Source organism: Magallana gigas, chromosome 1 (assembly GCF_963853765.1).
Source record: "Magallana gigas chromosome 1, xbMagGiga1.1, whole genome shotgun sequence".
Lineage (NCBI taxonomy): Eukaryota > Metazoa > Mollusca > Bivalvia > Ostreida > Ostreidae > Magallana > Magallana gigas.
Window position 1 is genome coordinate 11333031 of NC_088853.1, and position 12289 is coordinate 11345319.

General features: G+C 29.3%; 1 protein-coding gene across 9 annotated transcripts in view; it reads right to left on the reverse strand.

Annotated features, from left to right (window-relative positions):
• Nucleotides 1-1538: 1538 nt before the first annotated feature.
• Nucleotides 1539-12289, reverse strand: part of LOC105341257 (chitin synthase chs-2) — a 48272-nt gene continuing 37521 nt past the window's right edge. For 7 of the 9 annotated variants that reach the window (XM_066082758.1, XM_066082779.1, XM_066082765.1 and 4 more), the window contains 10 exons: nucleotides 11322-11356; nucleotides 10728-10769; nucleotides 9451-9492; nucleotides 8742-8815; nucleotides 8389-8556; nucleotides 6004-6154; nucleotides 4901-4954; nucleotides 3408-3566; nucleotides 3010-3135; nucleotides 1539-1889 (listed from right to left, as the gene is read on the reverse strand). In XM_066082758.1, coding sequence (XP_065938830.1) covers nucleotides 1648-1889; nucleotides 3010-3135; nucleotides 3408-3566; nucleotides 4901-4954; nucleotides 6004-6154; nucleotides 8389-8556; nucleotides 8742-8815; nucleotides 9451-9492; nucleotides 10728-10769; nucleotides 11322-11356 — 1093 coding nt within the window. In that variant the 3' untranslated portion in view covers nucleotides 1539-1647. Of the gene's footprint in view, nucleotides 1890-3005; nucleotides 3136-3375; nucleotides 3567-4900; nucleotides 4955-6003; nucleotides 6155-7680; nucleotides 8252-8388; nucleotides 8557-8741; nucleotides 8816-9450; nucleotides 9493-10727; nucleotides 10770-11321; nucleotides 11357-12289 lie in introns of those variants that run through there. The other 2 variants (XM_066082795.1, XR_010713359.1) reach the window with 2 other exon arrangements.

Here is a 12289-nt window from a genome sequence, read left to right on the forward strand (position 1 = left end):
TTGATATATATCATATTAGCATTCAAAGAATACTATGTTTATAATTATCATATTTTAGAAATGAAGTTTTGAACAATTTGTTGTTAATTAAAAAAAAAACTTTTTATGATAATCATTCAACATCTTCTTTGTAACCTTTACCGTAGCATGTTCATAAATAATTAGAATACTAAAATGTCCTTTCATAAAATCAAATTTGATAATACACAGTAAATAATAGTTGTGTTTGCTCGGAAAATACAATGTAAGAGTTTGATACATTATTTTAAAACCATGAATATACATTAGAAATGGATTAAAAATAAGAGAATAAGTATTTACCAAAAAACTAAAGGTATATGTGGCGTATTTTTAGTGAATAACAATAATAAAATCTGATTATTTGCTTCATTAATTACTGTATTTAAAATAAGACGTTCACATAAATTAGGCTGTATAAGTCAATTGAAAACAAGTTACAAGAAATTAGTAAAATATATATTTTATTTTTTTGTGCCGGCAAAAAGAAAAAAGAAAAAAAAAAGATTAGAATAACCCCGCTTTAAATGGGTCACCTGACATACATCTTAGTCTACCAACAACAATGGCGGCAACGAGGAAGAGGGTGAAACCGCTAGGTATGATTTGGCAATGAGAAAATAGGGACAGACTGACAAGATAGCAACAAAGGGACGATCGCCATCGAAGATCATGTAGATTAATGAAATAGGAGTTAAAGCCGAATTAAACTTTAGTTTCCATCATAAAGTTTCAGGAACTTTGCTAGTCAGGTGCACGTGTTCTGGGTCTTTACTTATTAGTTATAAACCACAAGTTGATTTTCTTGTTGAAGAATTTTTGAATGAAGAATAAATAAACAATCTCAGTACATGCATCCCTCAAAGAGAGGAGTATTTACTCTGTTTACCGTGTCAATGATGCTGAAATTGTGTTTTATCTTTATTACACATATTTAACAATTTATATCGTGCTACATTAATGAATATCGGAATTATATTCATAATGCTAATATGAGAATTATATAAAAAAAAATATATCAAAAAAGTAAACAAACTGTTCTAAATACACCACATACATGTATACCTTAAATTTGAACTTTACAAAACGTGAATTGTGTTTCTTTCATTTTTCTATTTATGGCTACATCTATTGACTCAAAATCTAAATTTACATTTAGTTATGTTCACCAACCATCCTATAAAAAACCACAAAACAATATTTGTTATTGCTTGACACTTCTACATTCTCTATAAACTGTCTACTGACAATGCAATCTAAGAGAAAAAACTTTTAGTTATCTAAAGAGTTTAAAGTTAACTCAAAAATATATTTATTGTTATTTTTTAACTGCTCATCATTTTTAAAAATAACAATAGAAATCAATATAAAAGGTTTCAAATACCATATGCGATTAAACTATTGATAATAGCAAAATGGTACATGTATATACATAGTTACAGTTCAAGTATACGGGAATAGAATGTATGAAATGTGTTTCGAATATTAATTTATAATCATTAAGTGTAAAGACAAATGAATTAAAATTTTAAAAAAAATGTTTATCATATAAACCAACTTGTAAATCTTTTGCTTTTCTTTTTTTTTCTTCTTCCTTTTTTATTGATAACTTTAAGACATCACTATTTCTTAAATACAACTTCTAAATTCTTTCGTGTTTATTGGTTTTGCAATAGTCTTCGAGCTTTGTGAGCAACACTTTCGTTTCTCCTGAATGCAACGATCACATTTAGACTCCCGCTTCTTGGTACTGTCGACCCATCTGTATTGCGCACGCGCAATTAAATGGCATAGCGTGGTGAATCTGTGTATAATCATGCATAGGAACTGGAGAACGAAGATGAATCCAAAAACCACCAGAAATAACAAACCTTGAACAAAAAGATAATTATATTTTTAACAATTAGACACGATCTCGTTGCGAGCAACTAGTAGGTATTCCGTTTGATTATGACTTACTGATAGGGTTGAACTAAGATGATGACATTTGGTACGAGTTACTATATTAACTTCCTTTTAAACTAATATTTGTATACTGCAAAATTAAGATTTCCGGAAAAGGTCATTTATAAACTTCAATATCTCTGCAATGCAGTTTTTAGTTTTGTATGCAGTACAACTTCTGGGCACGACCGAAAGTGACGGACGACCTGATCATATAAAAATTTGATAGGTTTAAAACATATTCTGATAGAAAAAAATGTACTTTTTTAAAACAAAATTTTCCAAAAATTCTGTTTGAGTGGACCGGAAGTGACTGACAATCAAGGTTTCACCTGACCGACCCTAGGAATTAAAAATCTATCATTCCTGAAACTTTTCTATCTTTAGTTGTTTTTTAGAAAAAGGGAAGACAAAATCACTTTTTACAAAAAATAAAACCTAATATATCGACTGACTGAAAGTGATGGTATCAACAAAATTGTACGTAATAAAATACCTTGATAATTTTTATTATTCCTGAAAATTTCATAAAGGTCCGTTGAAGCATATTTGAGATATTTAAGTTTAAAGAGAAAAGTTATATAGAAAAAGAAACTCTAACTTTCTTTAAGGTCCGTGTTTGCTTTGAGTTTTTATCTCGCAATATTAATTTTCAAACAGTTGACAGTTTTTTATCGTAATTGTTCATGATGAATATTTTCAATAAATTAAGCAAAATATAAAATTTAAAAAATAACAAAAAAATGCAAATTCTTATTTCATTATAATAAGTCGATATAAAACCATGTGACTGATAGTAGATAAAAGGAAACGCTTTGGTAATTTTCTTACTACATTATAATTGCGTTTAAAAGCAGTTATATTGACATTCTGGCTGACTTATGTCGACATATAATATTCGCAAAAAGGTTAAATGACTGTTGAATGAAAGGTCTTGAAAGGTAACTGAATGGCACATCGATACAATTAAGAAGCATATCAGTTACCATCAATTTACTCTCAGTCATTTATTAGTACACAGCCCTATTCTGAGGATTGATAACGTACTGAGCGGGTCGGTTTCGGCTATTTTGAGATGGATGCTTCCGCTGAGTGTCATGATGGTGAAAATCCACAGACAGTTGACGATTCCGGAGATCGTCAGCCACCTGTTTCTTAGGCTCTGTAGTTCACCTAACAAAATAAATTTACATATATTAACATAACATTAACATTTGTACAGCCCTATTCTTTGATAAAAAAAGAAGGGGAAAAAATGAGTGAATATATAATGAATACGATAGCTTAAAATATAACAACATTAAAACTGATGAAGAAAGTATTTAAGGCGCACGTATAAACAAATTGCACATACTGTTTTAAGTAACACCAGTTTAATCTGTTATATAATCTATTTATATATCACATATTTACCTATTTATTTATTGTATGTGGCGTTTAGCTACCTTTTAGAATTGTTTCCAAGCTAAAGGCACCAGAACTTGGTTGTAGACAGGCCTGAATAAGATCGTTCCAGAATTTATTTTCTTCTCCATTAATATTTCTCATATCTTTGTCATATTGCTTTCTTATTTGTTCCTGTATTTTTGTAATAATTCTTTCCTCTGAAATTACAAGCAAATTACATCATACTTGAACAATTGCTAGTAGTTTATGAATGAATAAACCAACGTAATGCTTATAAAATACTCTGAAAAAATCACAAAGGTAACCTTATTTGTATTTCTCATTTATTTTTGTTGCTCGCTATATGTGCCGTTTTTTTGCTGTTTATTGCTCTTACTGAGGTTATACGAGTATAATTAAGGAAAATTAGATACTGAGTTCATTTCTTATTATTTTGATTATTCTGTAATTTACTGTACAAATTAAGTGCATTTTTCGTTTAAAAATGATTTTAATCTGTTCAAATTTCAAACATAACGTCATGCGGATTAAAACAGTGTTTGACGTTGTTGCGTTTTCACGTGTCTTGTGACGTGCAAACCAGGTTATACAAATTTAACTAAATTTTTACATCCAATCAAATGTTACAACAAGAAAAATGTATTTAACCAACTAATTTTTCTTTCAAACCAATTAATTTAGAATGTTATTAACGTTCGCCTTTTTACACCAGCAGAATCTCCTTTTAAAGTTAAAAACATTAAGAATAAATAGGAAAAAAATCTGTATGGGCTATGCAAAACAAAAAATCAAACAAACAAACAAATCAAATGCTTCACCGGAGATTTTTGAAAAGGGACTTGTGTGGTTTCTTCTTCGGAATCTTGGGTTTATTCAACCTGCATGTCATGCAATGATTGTCAACAAACCCATTCTGTAATTTTTTATCGTTGGAATATGGCTTTACTCGTTGAATGAAAAGGTACTGCATTGTATATTGTTATAAACATATGTTGCACAACCATTGTTTAAAAGCATACAAAAAAGTGAAATATATAGGACTAAGCATTCTTTTCATTCTAAATACAAAATCTGCTCATTTGTAAAATAAAAAAAAGATTATTATGGTGTCGCATTTTCCCAAATCAAATGATTGGTCGATTGCATTAGGAACAAAATATTACGTTTGAAGGGAATGAGGAAAATTATTTTTTGATTAATTATAATAAAATAGTTATAGCCTTTTGATGTCGTAAAATACCAGTTTTATAGACCTGATAAGAGTATATCAACCTTGGACTTCGTCCTCGGTCGAAGTATATTTTCAACAGGTCAATAAAACCATGTACTGACCTCATCAAAAGGCTATGTTCTTGAACTGTTTGTTTAGTTAAAGAAATTTAAGATTGAATTTATTCCACATTTAAAGTGAAATGTAACATGCATGCATATATACATTGTGATATTATTTTTTTTTTAATGAAGTTATAAATTAAAAGTTTTACAGCAACTTAATTAAGTAAAAAACGATGTTATAAGAAACAGGTTCTACCGTGTGTTGGAATTCGTAGTCGTTTGATAGCGTTAACAATCATTCGTAGGTGACCTGTAAATCAGAACAGAAACAGGCATTATGCGATAGACAAACGGTTCGACTTATGTTTATATGGTGATGATGACAAATACTATGTATCATTGTCAGCTACATCTCATAGACTTGTCCAAATCTAAACTATTTTAAGGTATTCCGCTTCTAAAGTTTTTCTTAAACTATTTTTACAATCGACATGACAACAAAGTAGTGCCTTTAAGCAAACTTGTTCCGGTACTTGCAGAGTGTGTATACATCTATTGGGACATTTGGAATCAGAATGCTCGACATATATTAGAAAAGAGGATTTGCAATTTTAAAGGGACTTGGACACGATTTGAGCTCAAAATTGTTTATATAGAAATTGTAAATGCTTTAACAAAATTTGAAACTCAAAGATCGAGTAAGAAGCGAATTACAGAGGTCAGAATTCTTTGTTTTGTAGACAAAGCTTGAGTCCTGTTAAAGTTTTTATATATTGTTGTATTAGTATAAGTTTCAATCTAATGTTGCTGTTTGTTGTGATAAAATTATTTATGAACCCATTGAATCAGTCTATCATGTTTCCCCAAGTTATTTTGATAAAGAAATGACAATTTCTTTACTTTACAGTAAAGGTAAATAATATAAGACTCGAACTGTGTTAATGTAACAACGACTTCTTTGCTCTGTATATCGCTTGTAACACGACTTTTTACATTCAAACTTCAATGAATCATTCAAAATACAAAAATAATCTATTATATATATATATATATATATATATATATATATATATATATAGAAATCAATAAAATCAATAAAAATCGTATCCATGTCCCTTTCAAAGCAAGTGTCAAAATTGAATTATCATTTAAAGGAGAGAATTTAAATTCCAACTAAAAATAAAAAGAAAATATAATAATATGATAATATGATAAATTACCAATATATTTGATAATAAAATAATAACACTAATGATAAAGGGTCTATTTCATCCTTTTCTCTTATAAGAATGAATCACATTTAAGTTTGATTACTAATTAATATAGATAACATCTATCCTTAAAATTAGTACACCTTACCTGTCTTTTTTATTCCAAGCTCTTTTTTAATATCTTTTTTACTGAAACTCTTTAACGCTTCCATATCTTGCGCCGACTTGATATGGTTTCTTTGGAAATTTGGTTTATAAATTTCCAAACCTAACTTTTGTAACCATTGGTATGGGTCACTCTGGAAGATACACACAGTTTTGAAAGAATATCAAAATCAATGTTCTGAAAGCAATGTCGAGAGTTGATTATTAACCGAGTGAAAAATGTCTGCCCAAGCAACAGGTATTCAGCTACTGTATATATAATGTGACTCACAATTTAGAATTAAACGCATCCGAAGTATTTTGGAGCAACTTCCAATCTTAACAATTTTATATCCATATGAATCCTTTAATTCGCATTAAATACTTATACATATATGTCAGCTTTTATACTGAAAGATTTTAAACATTGCTTTTAAGAACTGTGACATAAAACATAATCTTAGTTTATTCGGGATTCTTTCGCAATTTTCGGGTTTTTCCGAAACTACTTCCGGACTACAATCTGATTTAAAATTAAAACTCCCATGGAACTTCTAATTTTAAAATATGTAAGGATACAGGGTGAAGTTAAGCGCTAGCAATCAACATATACTTTTTATTTTTTTAATTAGCGGGGAAACAGCTTATTGAAGTATGCCGTAGCAATATATACGACTGCATTAAACTAACTCAATTGTTTGTAACGTATCGAATTTGAATAAGTTTAAGTATTTATAAATATGTTTCGTTGTATATAATGCTTCCAGGTGCATCGAATTTATCAATTATTACAAGTATTATATTTTTTCCATAGTTATAATATGATTAGATCCAAACATGGTTCTTTCTTCATTTTGCTAGAATAACTCTCTGAAAATGCTGCTCCGATGAAATTTTTGGGGGAAAAAAATGTGTGGAATAAAAATTTCGGAAAAAAATCGGGCTCAGTATACCAATAATTCAACATGTTCTAATTTTAAATGGCTGCTTGACATGTGGATTTCGTTTGATTCGAGTCATGGTTGTTAACAGAAGGATGCAAATGTCCTCATGCATTAACAGTTAACTTAAAATAAAATGGATTTAAAGGATAGAAATTGGTTTGTTTACTCCTATTAGCATTAACAGTTTTAAAAAAATAGAGCAGTTGTTATTCATAGAAAATGGACAGTGAATTAGATTCGTCTAATATTTTCTAAAATAGCAAAAATACACGCGTTATGATTTTTTTCTTAGCGGGGGGTATAAATTGTGAGCTTACTCACAGTACCTCTAGTTTCATTTTCCTATATATGAATCATGTAGATAACACTAAAGTACCGAAGTACATCCTAAATTCCCAAATGTACAAAATTTGCAGAAAAAAACTTTGAAAGTTTGACATTAAACTATTGTTTTCCAATCAAAGTAGATATATCAAGATAGTAATAACAGTGGAAGCGTGGATTTTTAAATCAAATAAGAGAAAGACAAATTCTGAACAAAGCATGTTTTCCTCATTACACGTACATGTACATGTGTATCATTGTGGGCATCTAATGTATGTATTATTATGCGTATGGTTGTTGTTAATAGTTGCTATTCTATGAAACATTTTAAAGGCAATTTAACTACAAACATTTTGTTTTATAGATAATATATAATGCATTTATCAAAAATATATTTTTTCAGATCTACTTACCTTATATCTACATATTTAGCATAGACTTGTTCCTTTTTAGTTTTCTTCGTGTTTTTTTTATTGATTAAGAAATTGGTCCCAAGATATTTGAAACCATGTAAAATAAAGAAACAGGATCTTTCATACCAAGATTTTTGCAACAATTCAGTTTTTCATTTCATGTTTCAATTTCATTCAATTTCTTTTCTTCAACTCATTTATCACCGAATATTGTTTACATTTTTAGATTTTGTGGGATTTCGTTCACCAGTTTGGCCAAACAATTTCATTTTTAATTTTTAGTTTCATATTAATGTGGATTCCAATAAAAATCATACAAACTTCATCCATGATTATTTTGCTTTTCATTTCCAAACTTTATAACAATTCACTTTCAGAAGAATAAAAAACAGAAATATGTTTACAATATAACAAAAAAGGAGTTCTTTTGGAATCAAACTGATATTTTAAAAATTCTCTAGAAAATAGAGTATTTTACTTCGACGTCAATAATTGTTGAATACTGCCTAGTATTAGTAACAAATGTATGCAGCAAAAAAAATCTTCTCCACTTATTTGGTGTAGAGATCCACTGTATAAATTAAAAAAACCTGTAACGTGTTATCTGGTGTATTTAAATGTATAAAATAATCTATTTTTTTCAGAAATAAAGCTCTTTAACACAAAATAAACTACAATAGATGAGAATTGTTATTTAATAATACTTACTGGTACGCAGACTGGTATTATGAATTTAGGAATATCTTGTATTTTCCGCCATAATATTTCGCGATGCGCCAGCATCTGGATCCCTAAGCTTTTCAAATCTGTTTTTGTCAGCATGCTTAGAAAACGAGTGTTGTCAAAGCCATTGTCCTTAAAAACCCGAGCATAGTTCTGTCGAATAAAATATTCCGCGAGTTTGTATGAATTGATCAGAAAATACAGGCTCATATATATATTCGTGTCCTAATCCTGTAATATTGTATCACATGTTCAATTTTCTCTGTAGTTATATTTCATATATAAATAACTTCACTGTTATACCTCCCTTTTCCCTTTTCCAAGTATCTCTAACTTACCTTCATGTCTTCAGGAAGCCAATTTTCCACCTTGTTTTGACTTTCTTCATCACTATTTTGTGGTTCGGTATAACCTTGAATAAATACATTGTTGCGTACGTAATTCGAGCGTTTTTTTAAATATTTACATTGTAAATTTGATAACTGATCCAATGTACTTAAAGCATAAGTTTCATACATAGGTGTTGTTTCGTGATCAAAAAAAAATCAAGTTATTTTTTTATCCTGTCCTTTTTGCACTGTCTGTTTTCACCATCATTTATCTATCAAGCAATGTTTTCAATGAATTCATTTATAAAAATCCTATAACTTACTCCCGTTGAATTGCATTGGATAAATAGTGATTTTCTTTCAAAAGGTATCCCAAAACCTACCCCTGACATCCGTTTCATTTGATATATTTTGGTGCAAAATTATAACTTCAAGTTAGATTCAGAACAATAATAAATTATAATGTTTATTAAAGTATTTTTTATGTAAATTTACAAAAAAAAATCCTCAATTCTGAAAATAATAAGTCATGATTATTTGATGAAAACAGAAAAGGTGAAACGATTTTGGCTGGTACCTTCCAAATATATCCTGCGTTATGTATCTTTCATATTCTATTACAACTAATTTTACTTCTCTGATATTGGAAATGTTATATCAAAGAAAGTTTCTCTTATAAAGGATTTGCATTAACATCAAACTAATCTTATTTCTATACCTGTATCCTCTCCTATGCTCTCAGAGTTGTCCTGTTGAATTTCTGAAGAAAAAAAACATTAGTTGACAAATTATTTTCGAACAAAAATACAATTTTTTCACCTAATTATTTTTTTACGTTTAAGACACATTTGTTTCAATAGAATTGAAGAAAAGCTTTTTTTTGTTTTACTTCATTATAAATAACATGAAAAAATTTACGACTTTTTTTTTCAAAAATGATTTTGACTTTTGATTTTTATGTCATTTTAATTGGCCAAGGTCAATTTTTGAATTTGAAGTGGTCAGATGTCTTTACTTTGATTGTTGTTAATCTTTAAGCACGATGTAAGAATATTTCAGGGGCATTAATAGCTTTACAGGGTTTGATAGATGTGGCCATTTTTAGACTGCATCGATTTCCATTGGAGGGAGAGCTCTATATACACACTCAGATTTAAAACGTTTAATATATATATTTTTTCCTGACTAATAGATTAAAGCAAAGCAGATCATAACTTAAAATTTTAGGTATTTCTAAGTTTGAAATGTGTTGAGCATTCAGCCACCTTATGGGAGACATTCGGTATCGGGTATGAAGAGATTGCAATAACCTTAAAGGCAACTTAAGGTCATTGCAAGTCTTTTCTTTGTTTAGCGTCCACCCAAAACTCAATAACCTATCTTTCTATCAGGAAAAAAACCCACAAACTTTAGGAAAAAAAACACAACTTTAAAGGTTCAACAAAATAAAATCTGTTATATATTTTGAAGTAATTTCTTCATTTTGTAACAAAAATACAAAAATTACAAATGCCTACTATATGATTTCCATTTTGATTGTATTTCTGATCCGGATTTTAAATTGCGATCCGTCCGCGGACGCTAAACACAGAAAAAACTTGAAATGGCCTAAGATAGTGGTTAGATTACAAGTTTCTTTTTTTTAACTGTTTAAGAGAAATAGTAACAACATGCATTTAGTAAAAGGAGCAATAATTCTCTCTCTCTCTCTCCTTCTCTCTCTCTCTCTCTCTCTCTCTCTCTCTCTCTCTCTCTCTATATATATATATATATATATATCAATTCAGGCTGGGGTGAAGGAAAATATTTTACAAAGTCTTTTGAAATTCTACACCATTCATTAAACGTTTCCTTATAACACAATAAACAAAAGAAATAAGACCTCTGAATAATTTCGATAAGCCAAGGTAGCACTTATGTCCTAGGTGGTCCGATGTAGTGGTATCTTAATCACATGCATTGTTCTTTCTCAACTTGACACTATGTTTTAGTTACCTGATTCAATATCTTCGTCAGAATTGCCTGGTGAAACCGAACCTTTATCAACAATTCAACAACAGTATTAAAAGCCTTGGGAAATCAACAAACATATAGTAAAATTCAACTCTGCATAAAATGATATTTCTGCATAAAACATTATCAAAAACCTAAAGAAAGAAACACACAACTCTCTCTATTACGAAAAAGAGCCCGGACTTATATAAATTAATCGGACACCAATTATCTGCATTGCAAAATTCAGTATTTATTTGCACAGAATTTTTTTTTAACACCCCAGCAGTTCTCCGCTTTAAAGTTGTTCTTTTATCTTTTTCCATGATATTTATTTTTTATACAATGCCATTCTCAACCTTTTCATTGTGTTATAATGTGAAAAATACCAATGTTTAAAGACTAAATTAAGTGGGAAATGTATTAATATTTTTCATGCATGATGGGTTTCGCAAATTTATTATGACATGTTTTTTTTTTCAGTGCAGCACTTGAATTTTTTGCCTAAAATTGCCTATATTCATCCATATGGAATGAAAATTACATGCACAAAGAAGTATCAATATTTTCTACTATTTTCTTCTTTGAAAACCTTACCAGAGTCCTTTGGAGTTTCTTTTCTACCAAAATACCTGAATACAAAAGTCGTATATAACAGTGCACTCAAAAATTTAAAATAGCATACATATTCTCAAATCTGTAATTGTTTATTACAGATTTACATATATAGATATACTGAGATAAAATAAAAATGAAATATATTATCTTAGATATCACGAATGTAATCATATGTACATAAAAATAGGGTAGAGTGACACGTTTCGGACGGTTCAAAGTTTCAGAGTAAAATTCAAAGCAAATACATGTAGACAATCTTGTTACAACTAGCACACAGTCAGAAGTAAATAAAAAAAAGCGTAGAAGCTTCTGCTTTACATAATTGTCACATTAAGAGCCGTCGTTTTTATATAGTAATTGAGAGTTTGGATTGCCAAAATAAAATAACGTGTTTTTTTAAATACATGTATGTATATTGAGGATAAGAGCATTTCGATCACATAAACTATGTCCATGGAGTTTAATTTTTATTTTACAAAGCCTTGGTTATTAGGTGCATATCGAAAACATGGCTGATTGATTTCATTAATCTTTCTAAATAAATGTGCTTTTAATTATTTTACTAGACAGACAAGTTTTGTTAGCTGCTAACAAAATTCGGTCGCTCTCTTACGCGATGTCGACATCAAAAGCATACCGTACCAACAACGATCGATTCATTTGATTTAATACAACAGCTCTATAGTCTTTACAGACATTTCTGTACCATGTTTAGGTTAAGATCTAGTTGATTATTCAAACATGTCTGTTTGGTGCTAGAAAAAAAACTTACGTCATTATTGATTTGATGAAAATTGAACTTTGCAGCTTCAAAAATATATATAGAAATTAAGACGCATTTTTCACAATCTCTATCAAACGACGGAAAAAAGAAATCCCGGTACCTATAACAATTTTTACTTCATTTTCAAGAGGAAGTTAAGACATTGTTTAAAGGGGCATGTTCG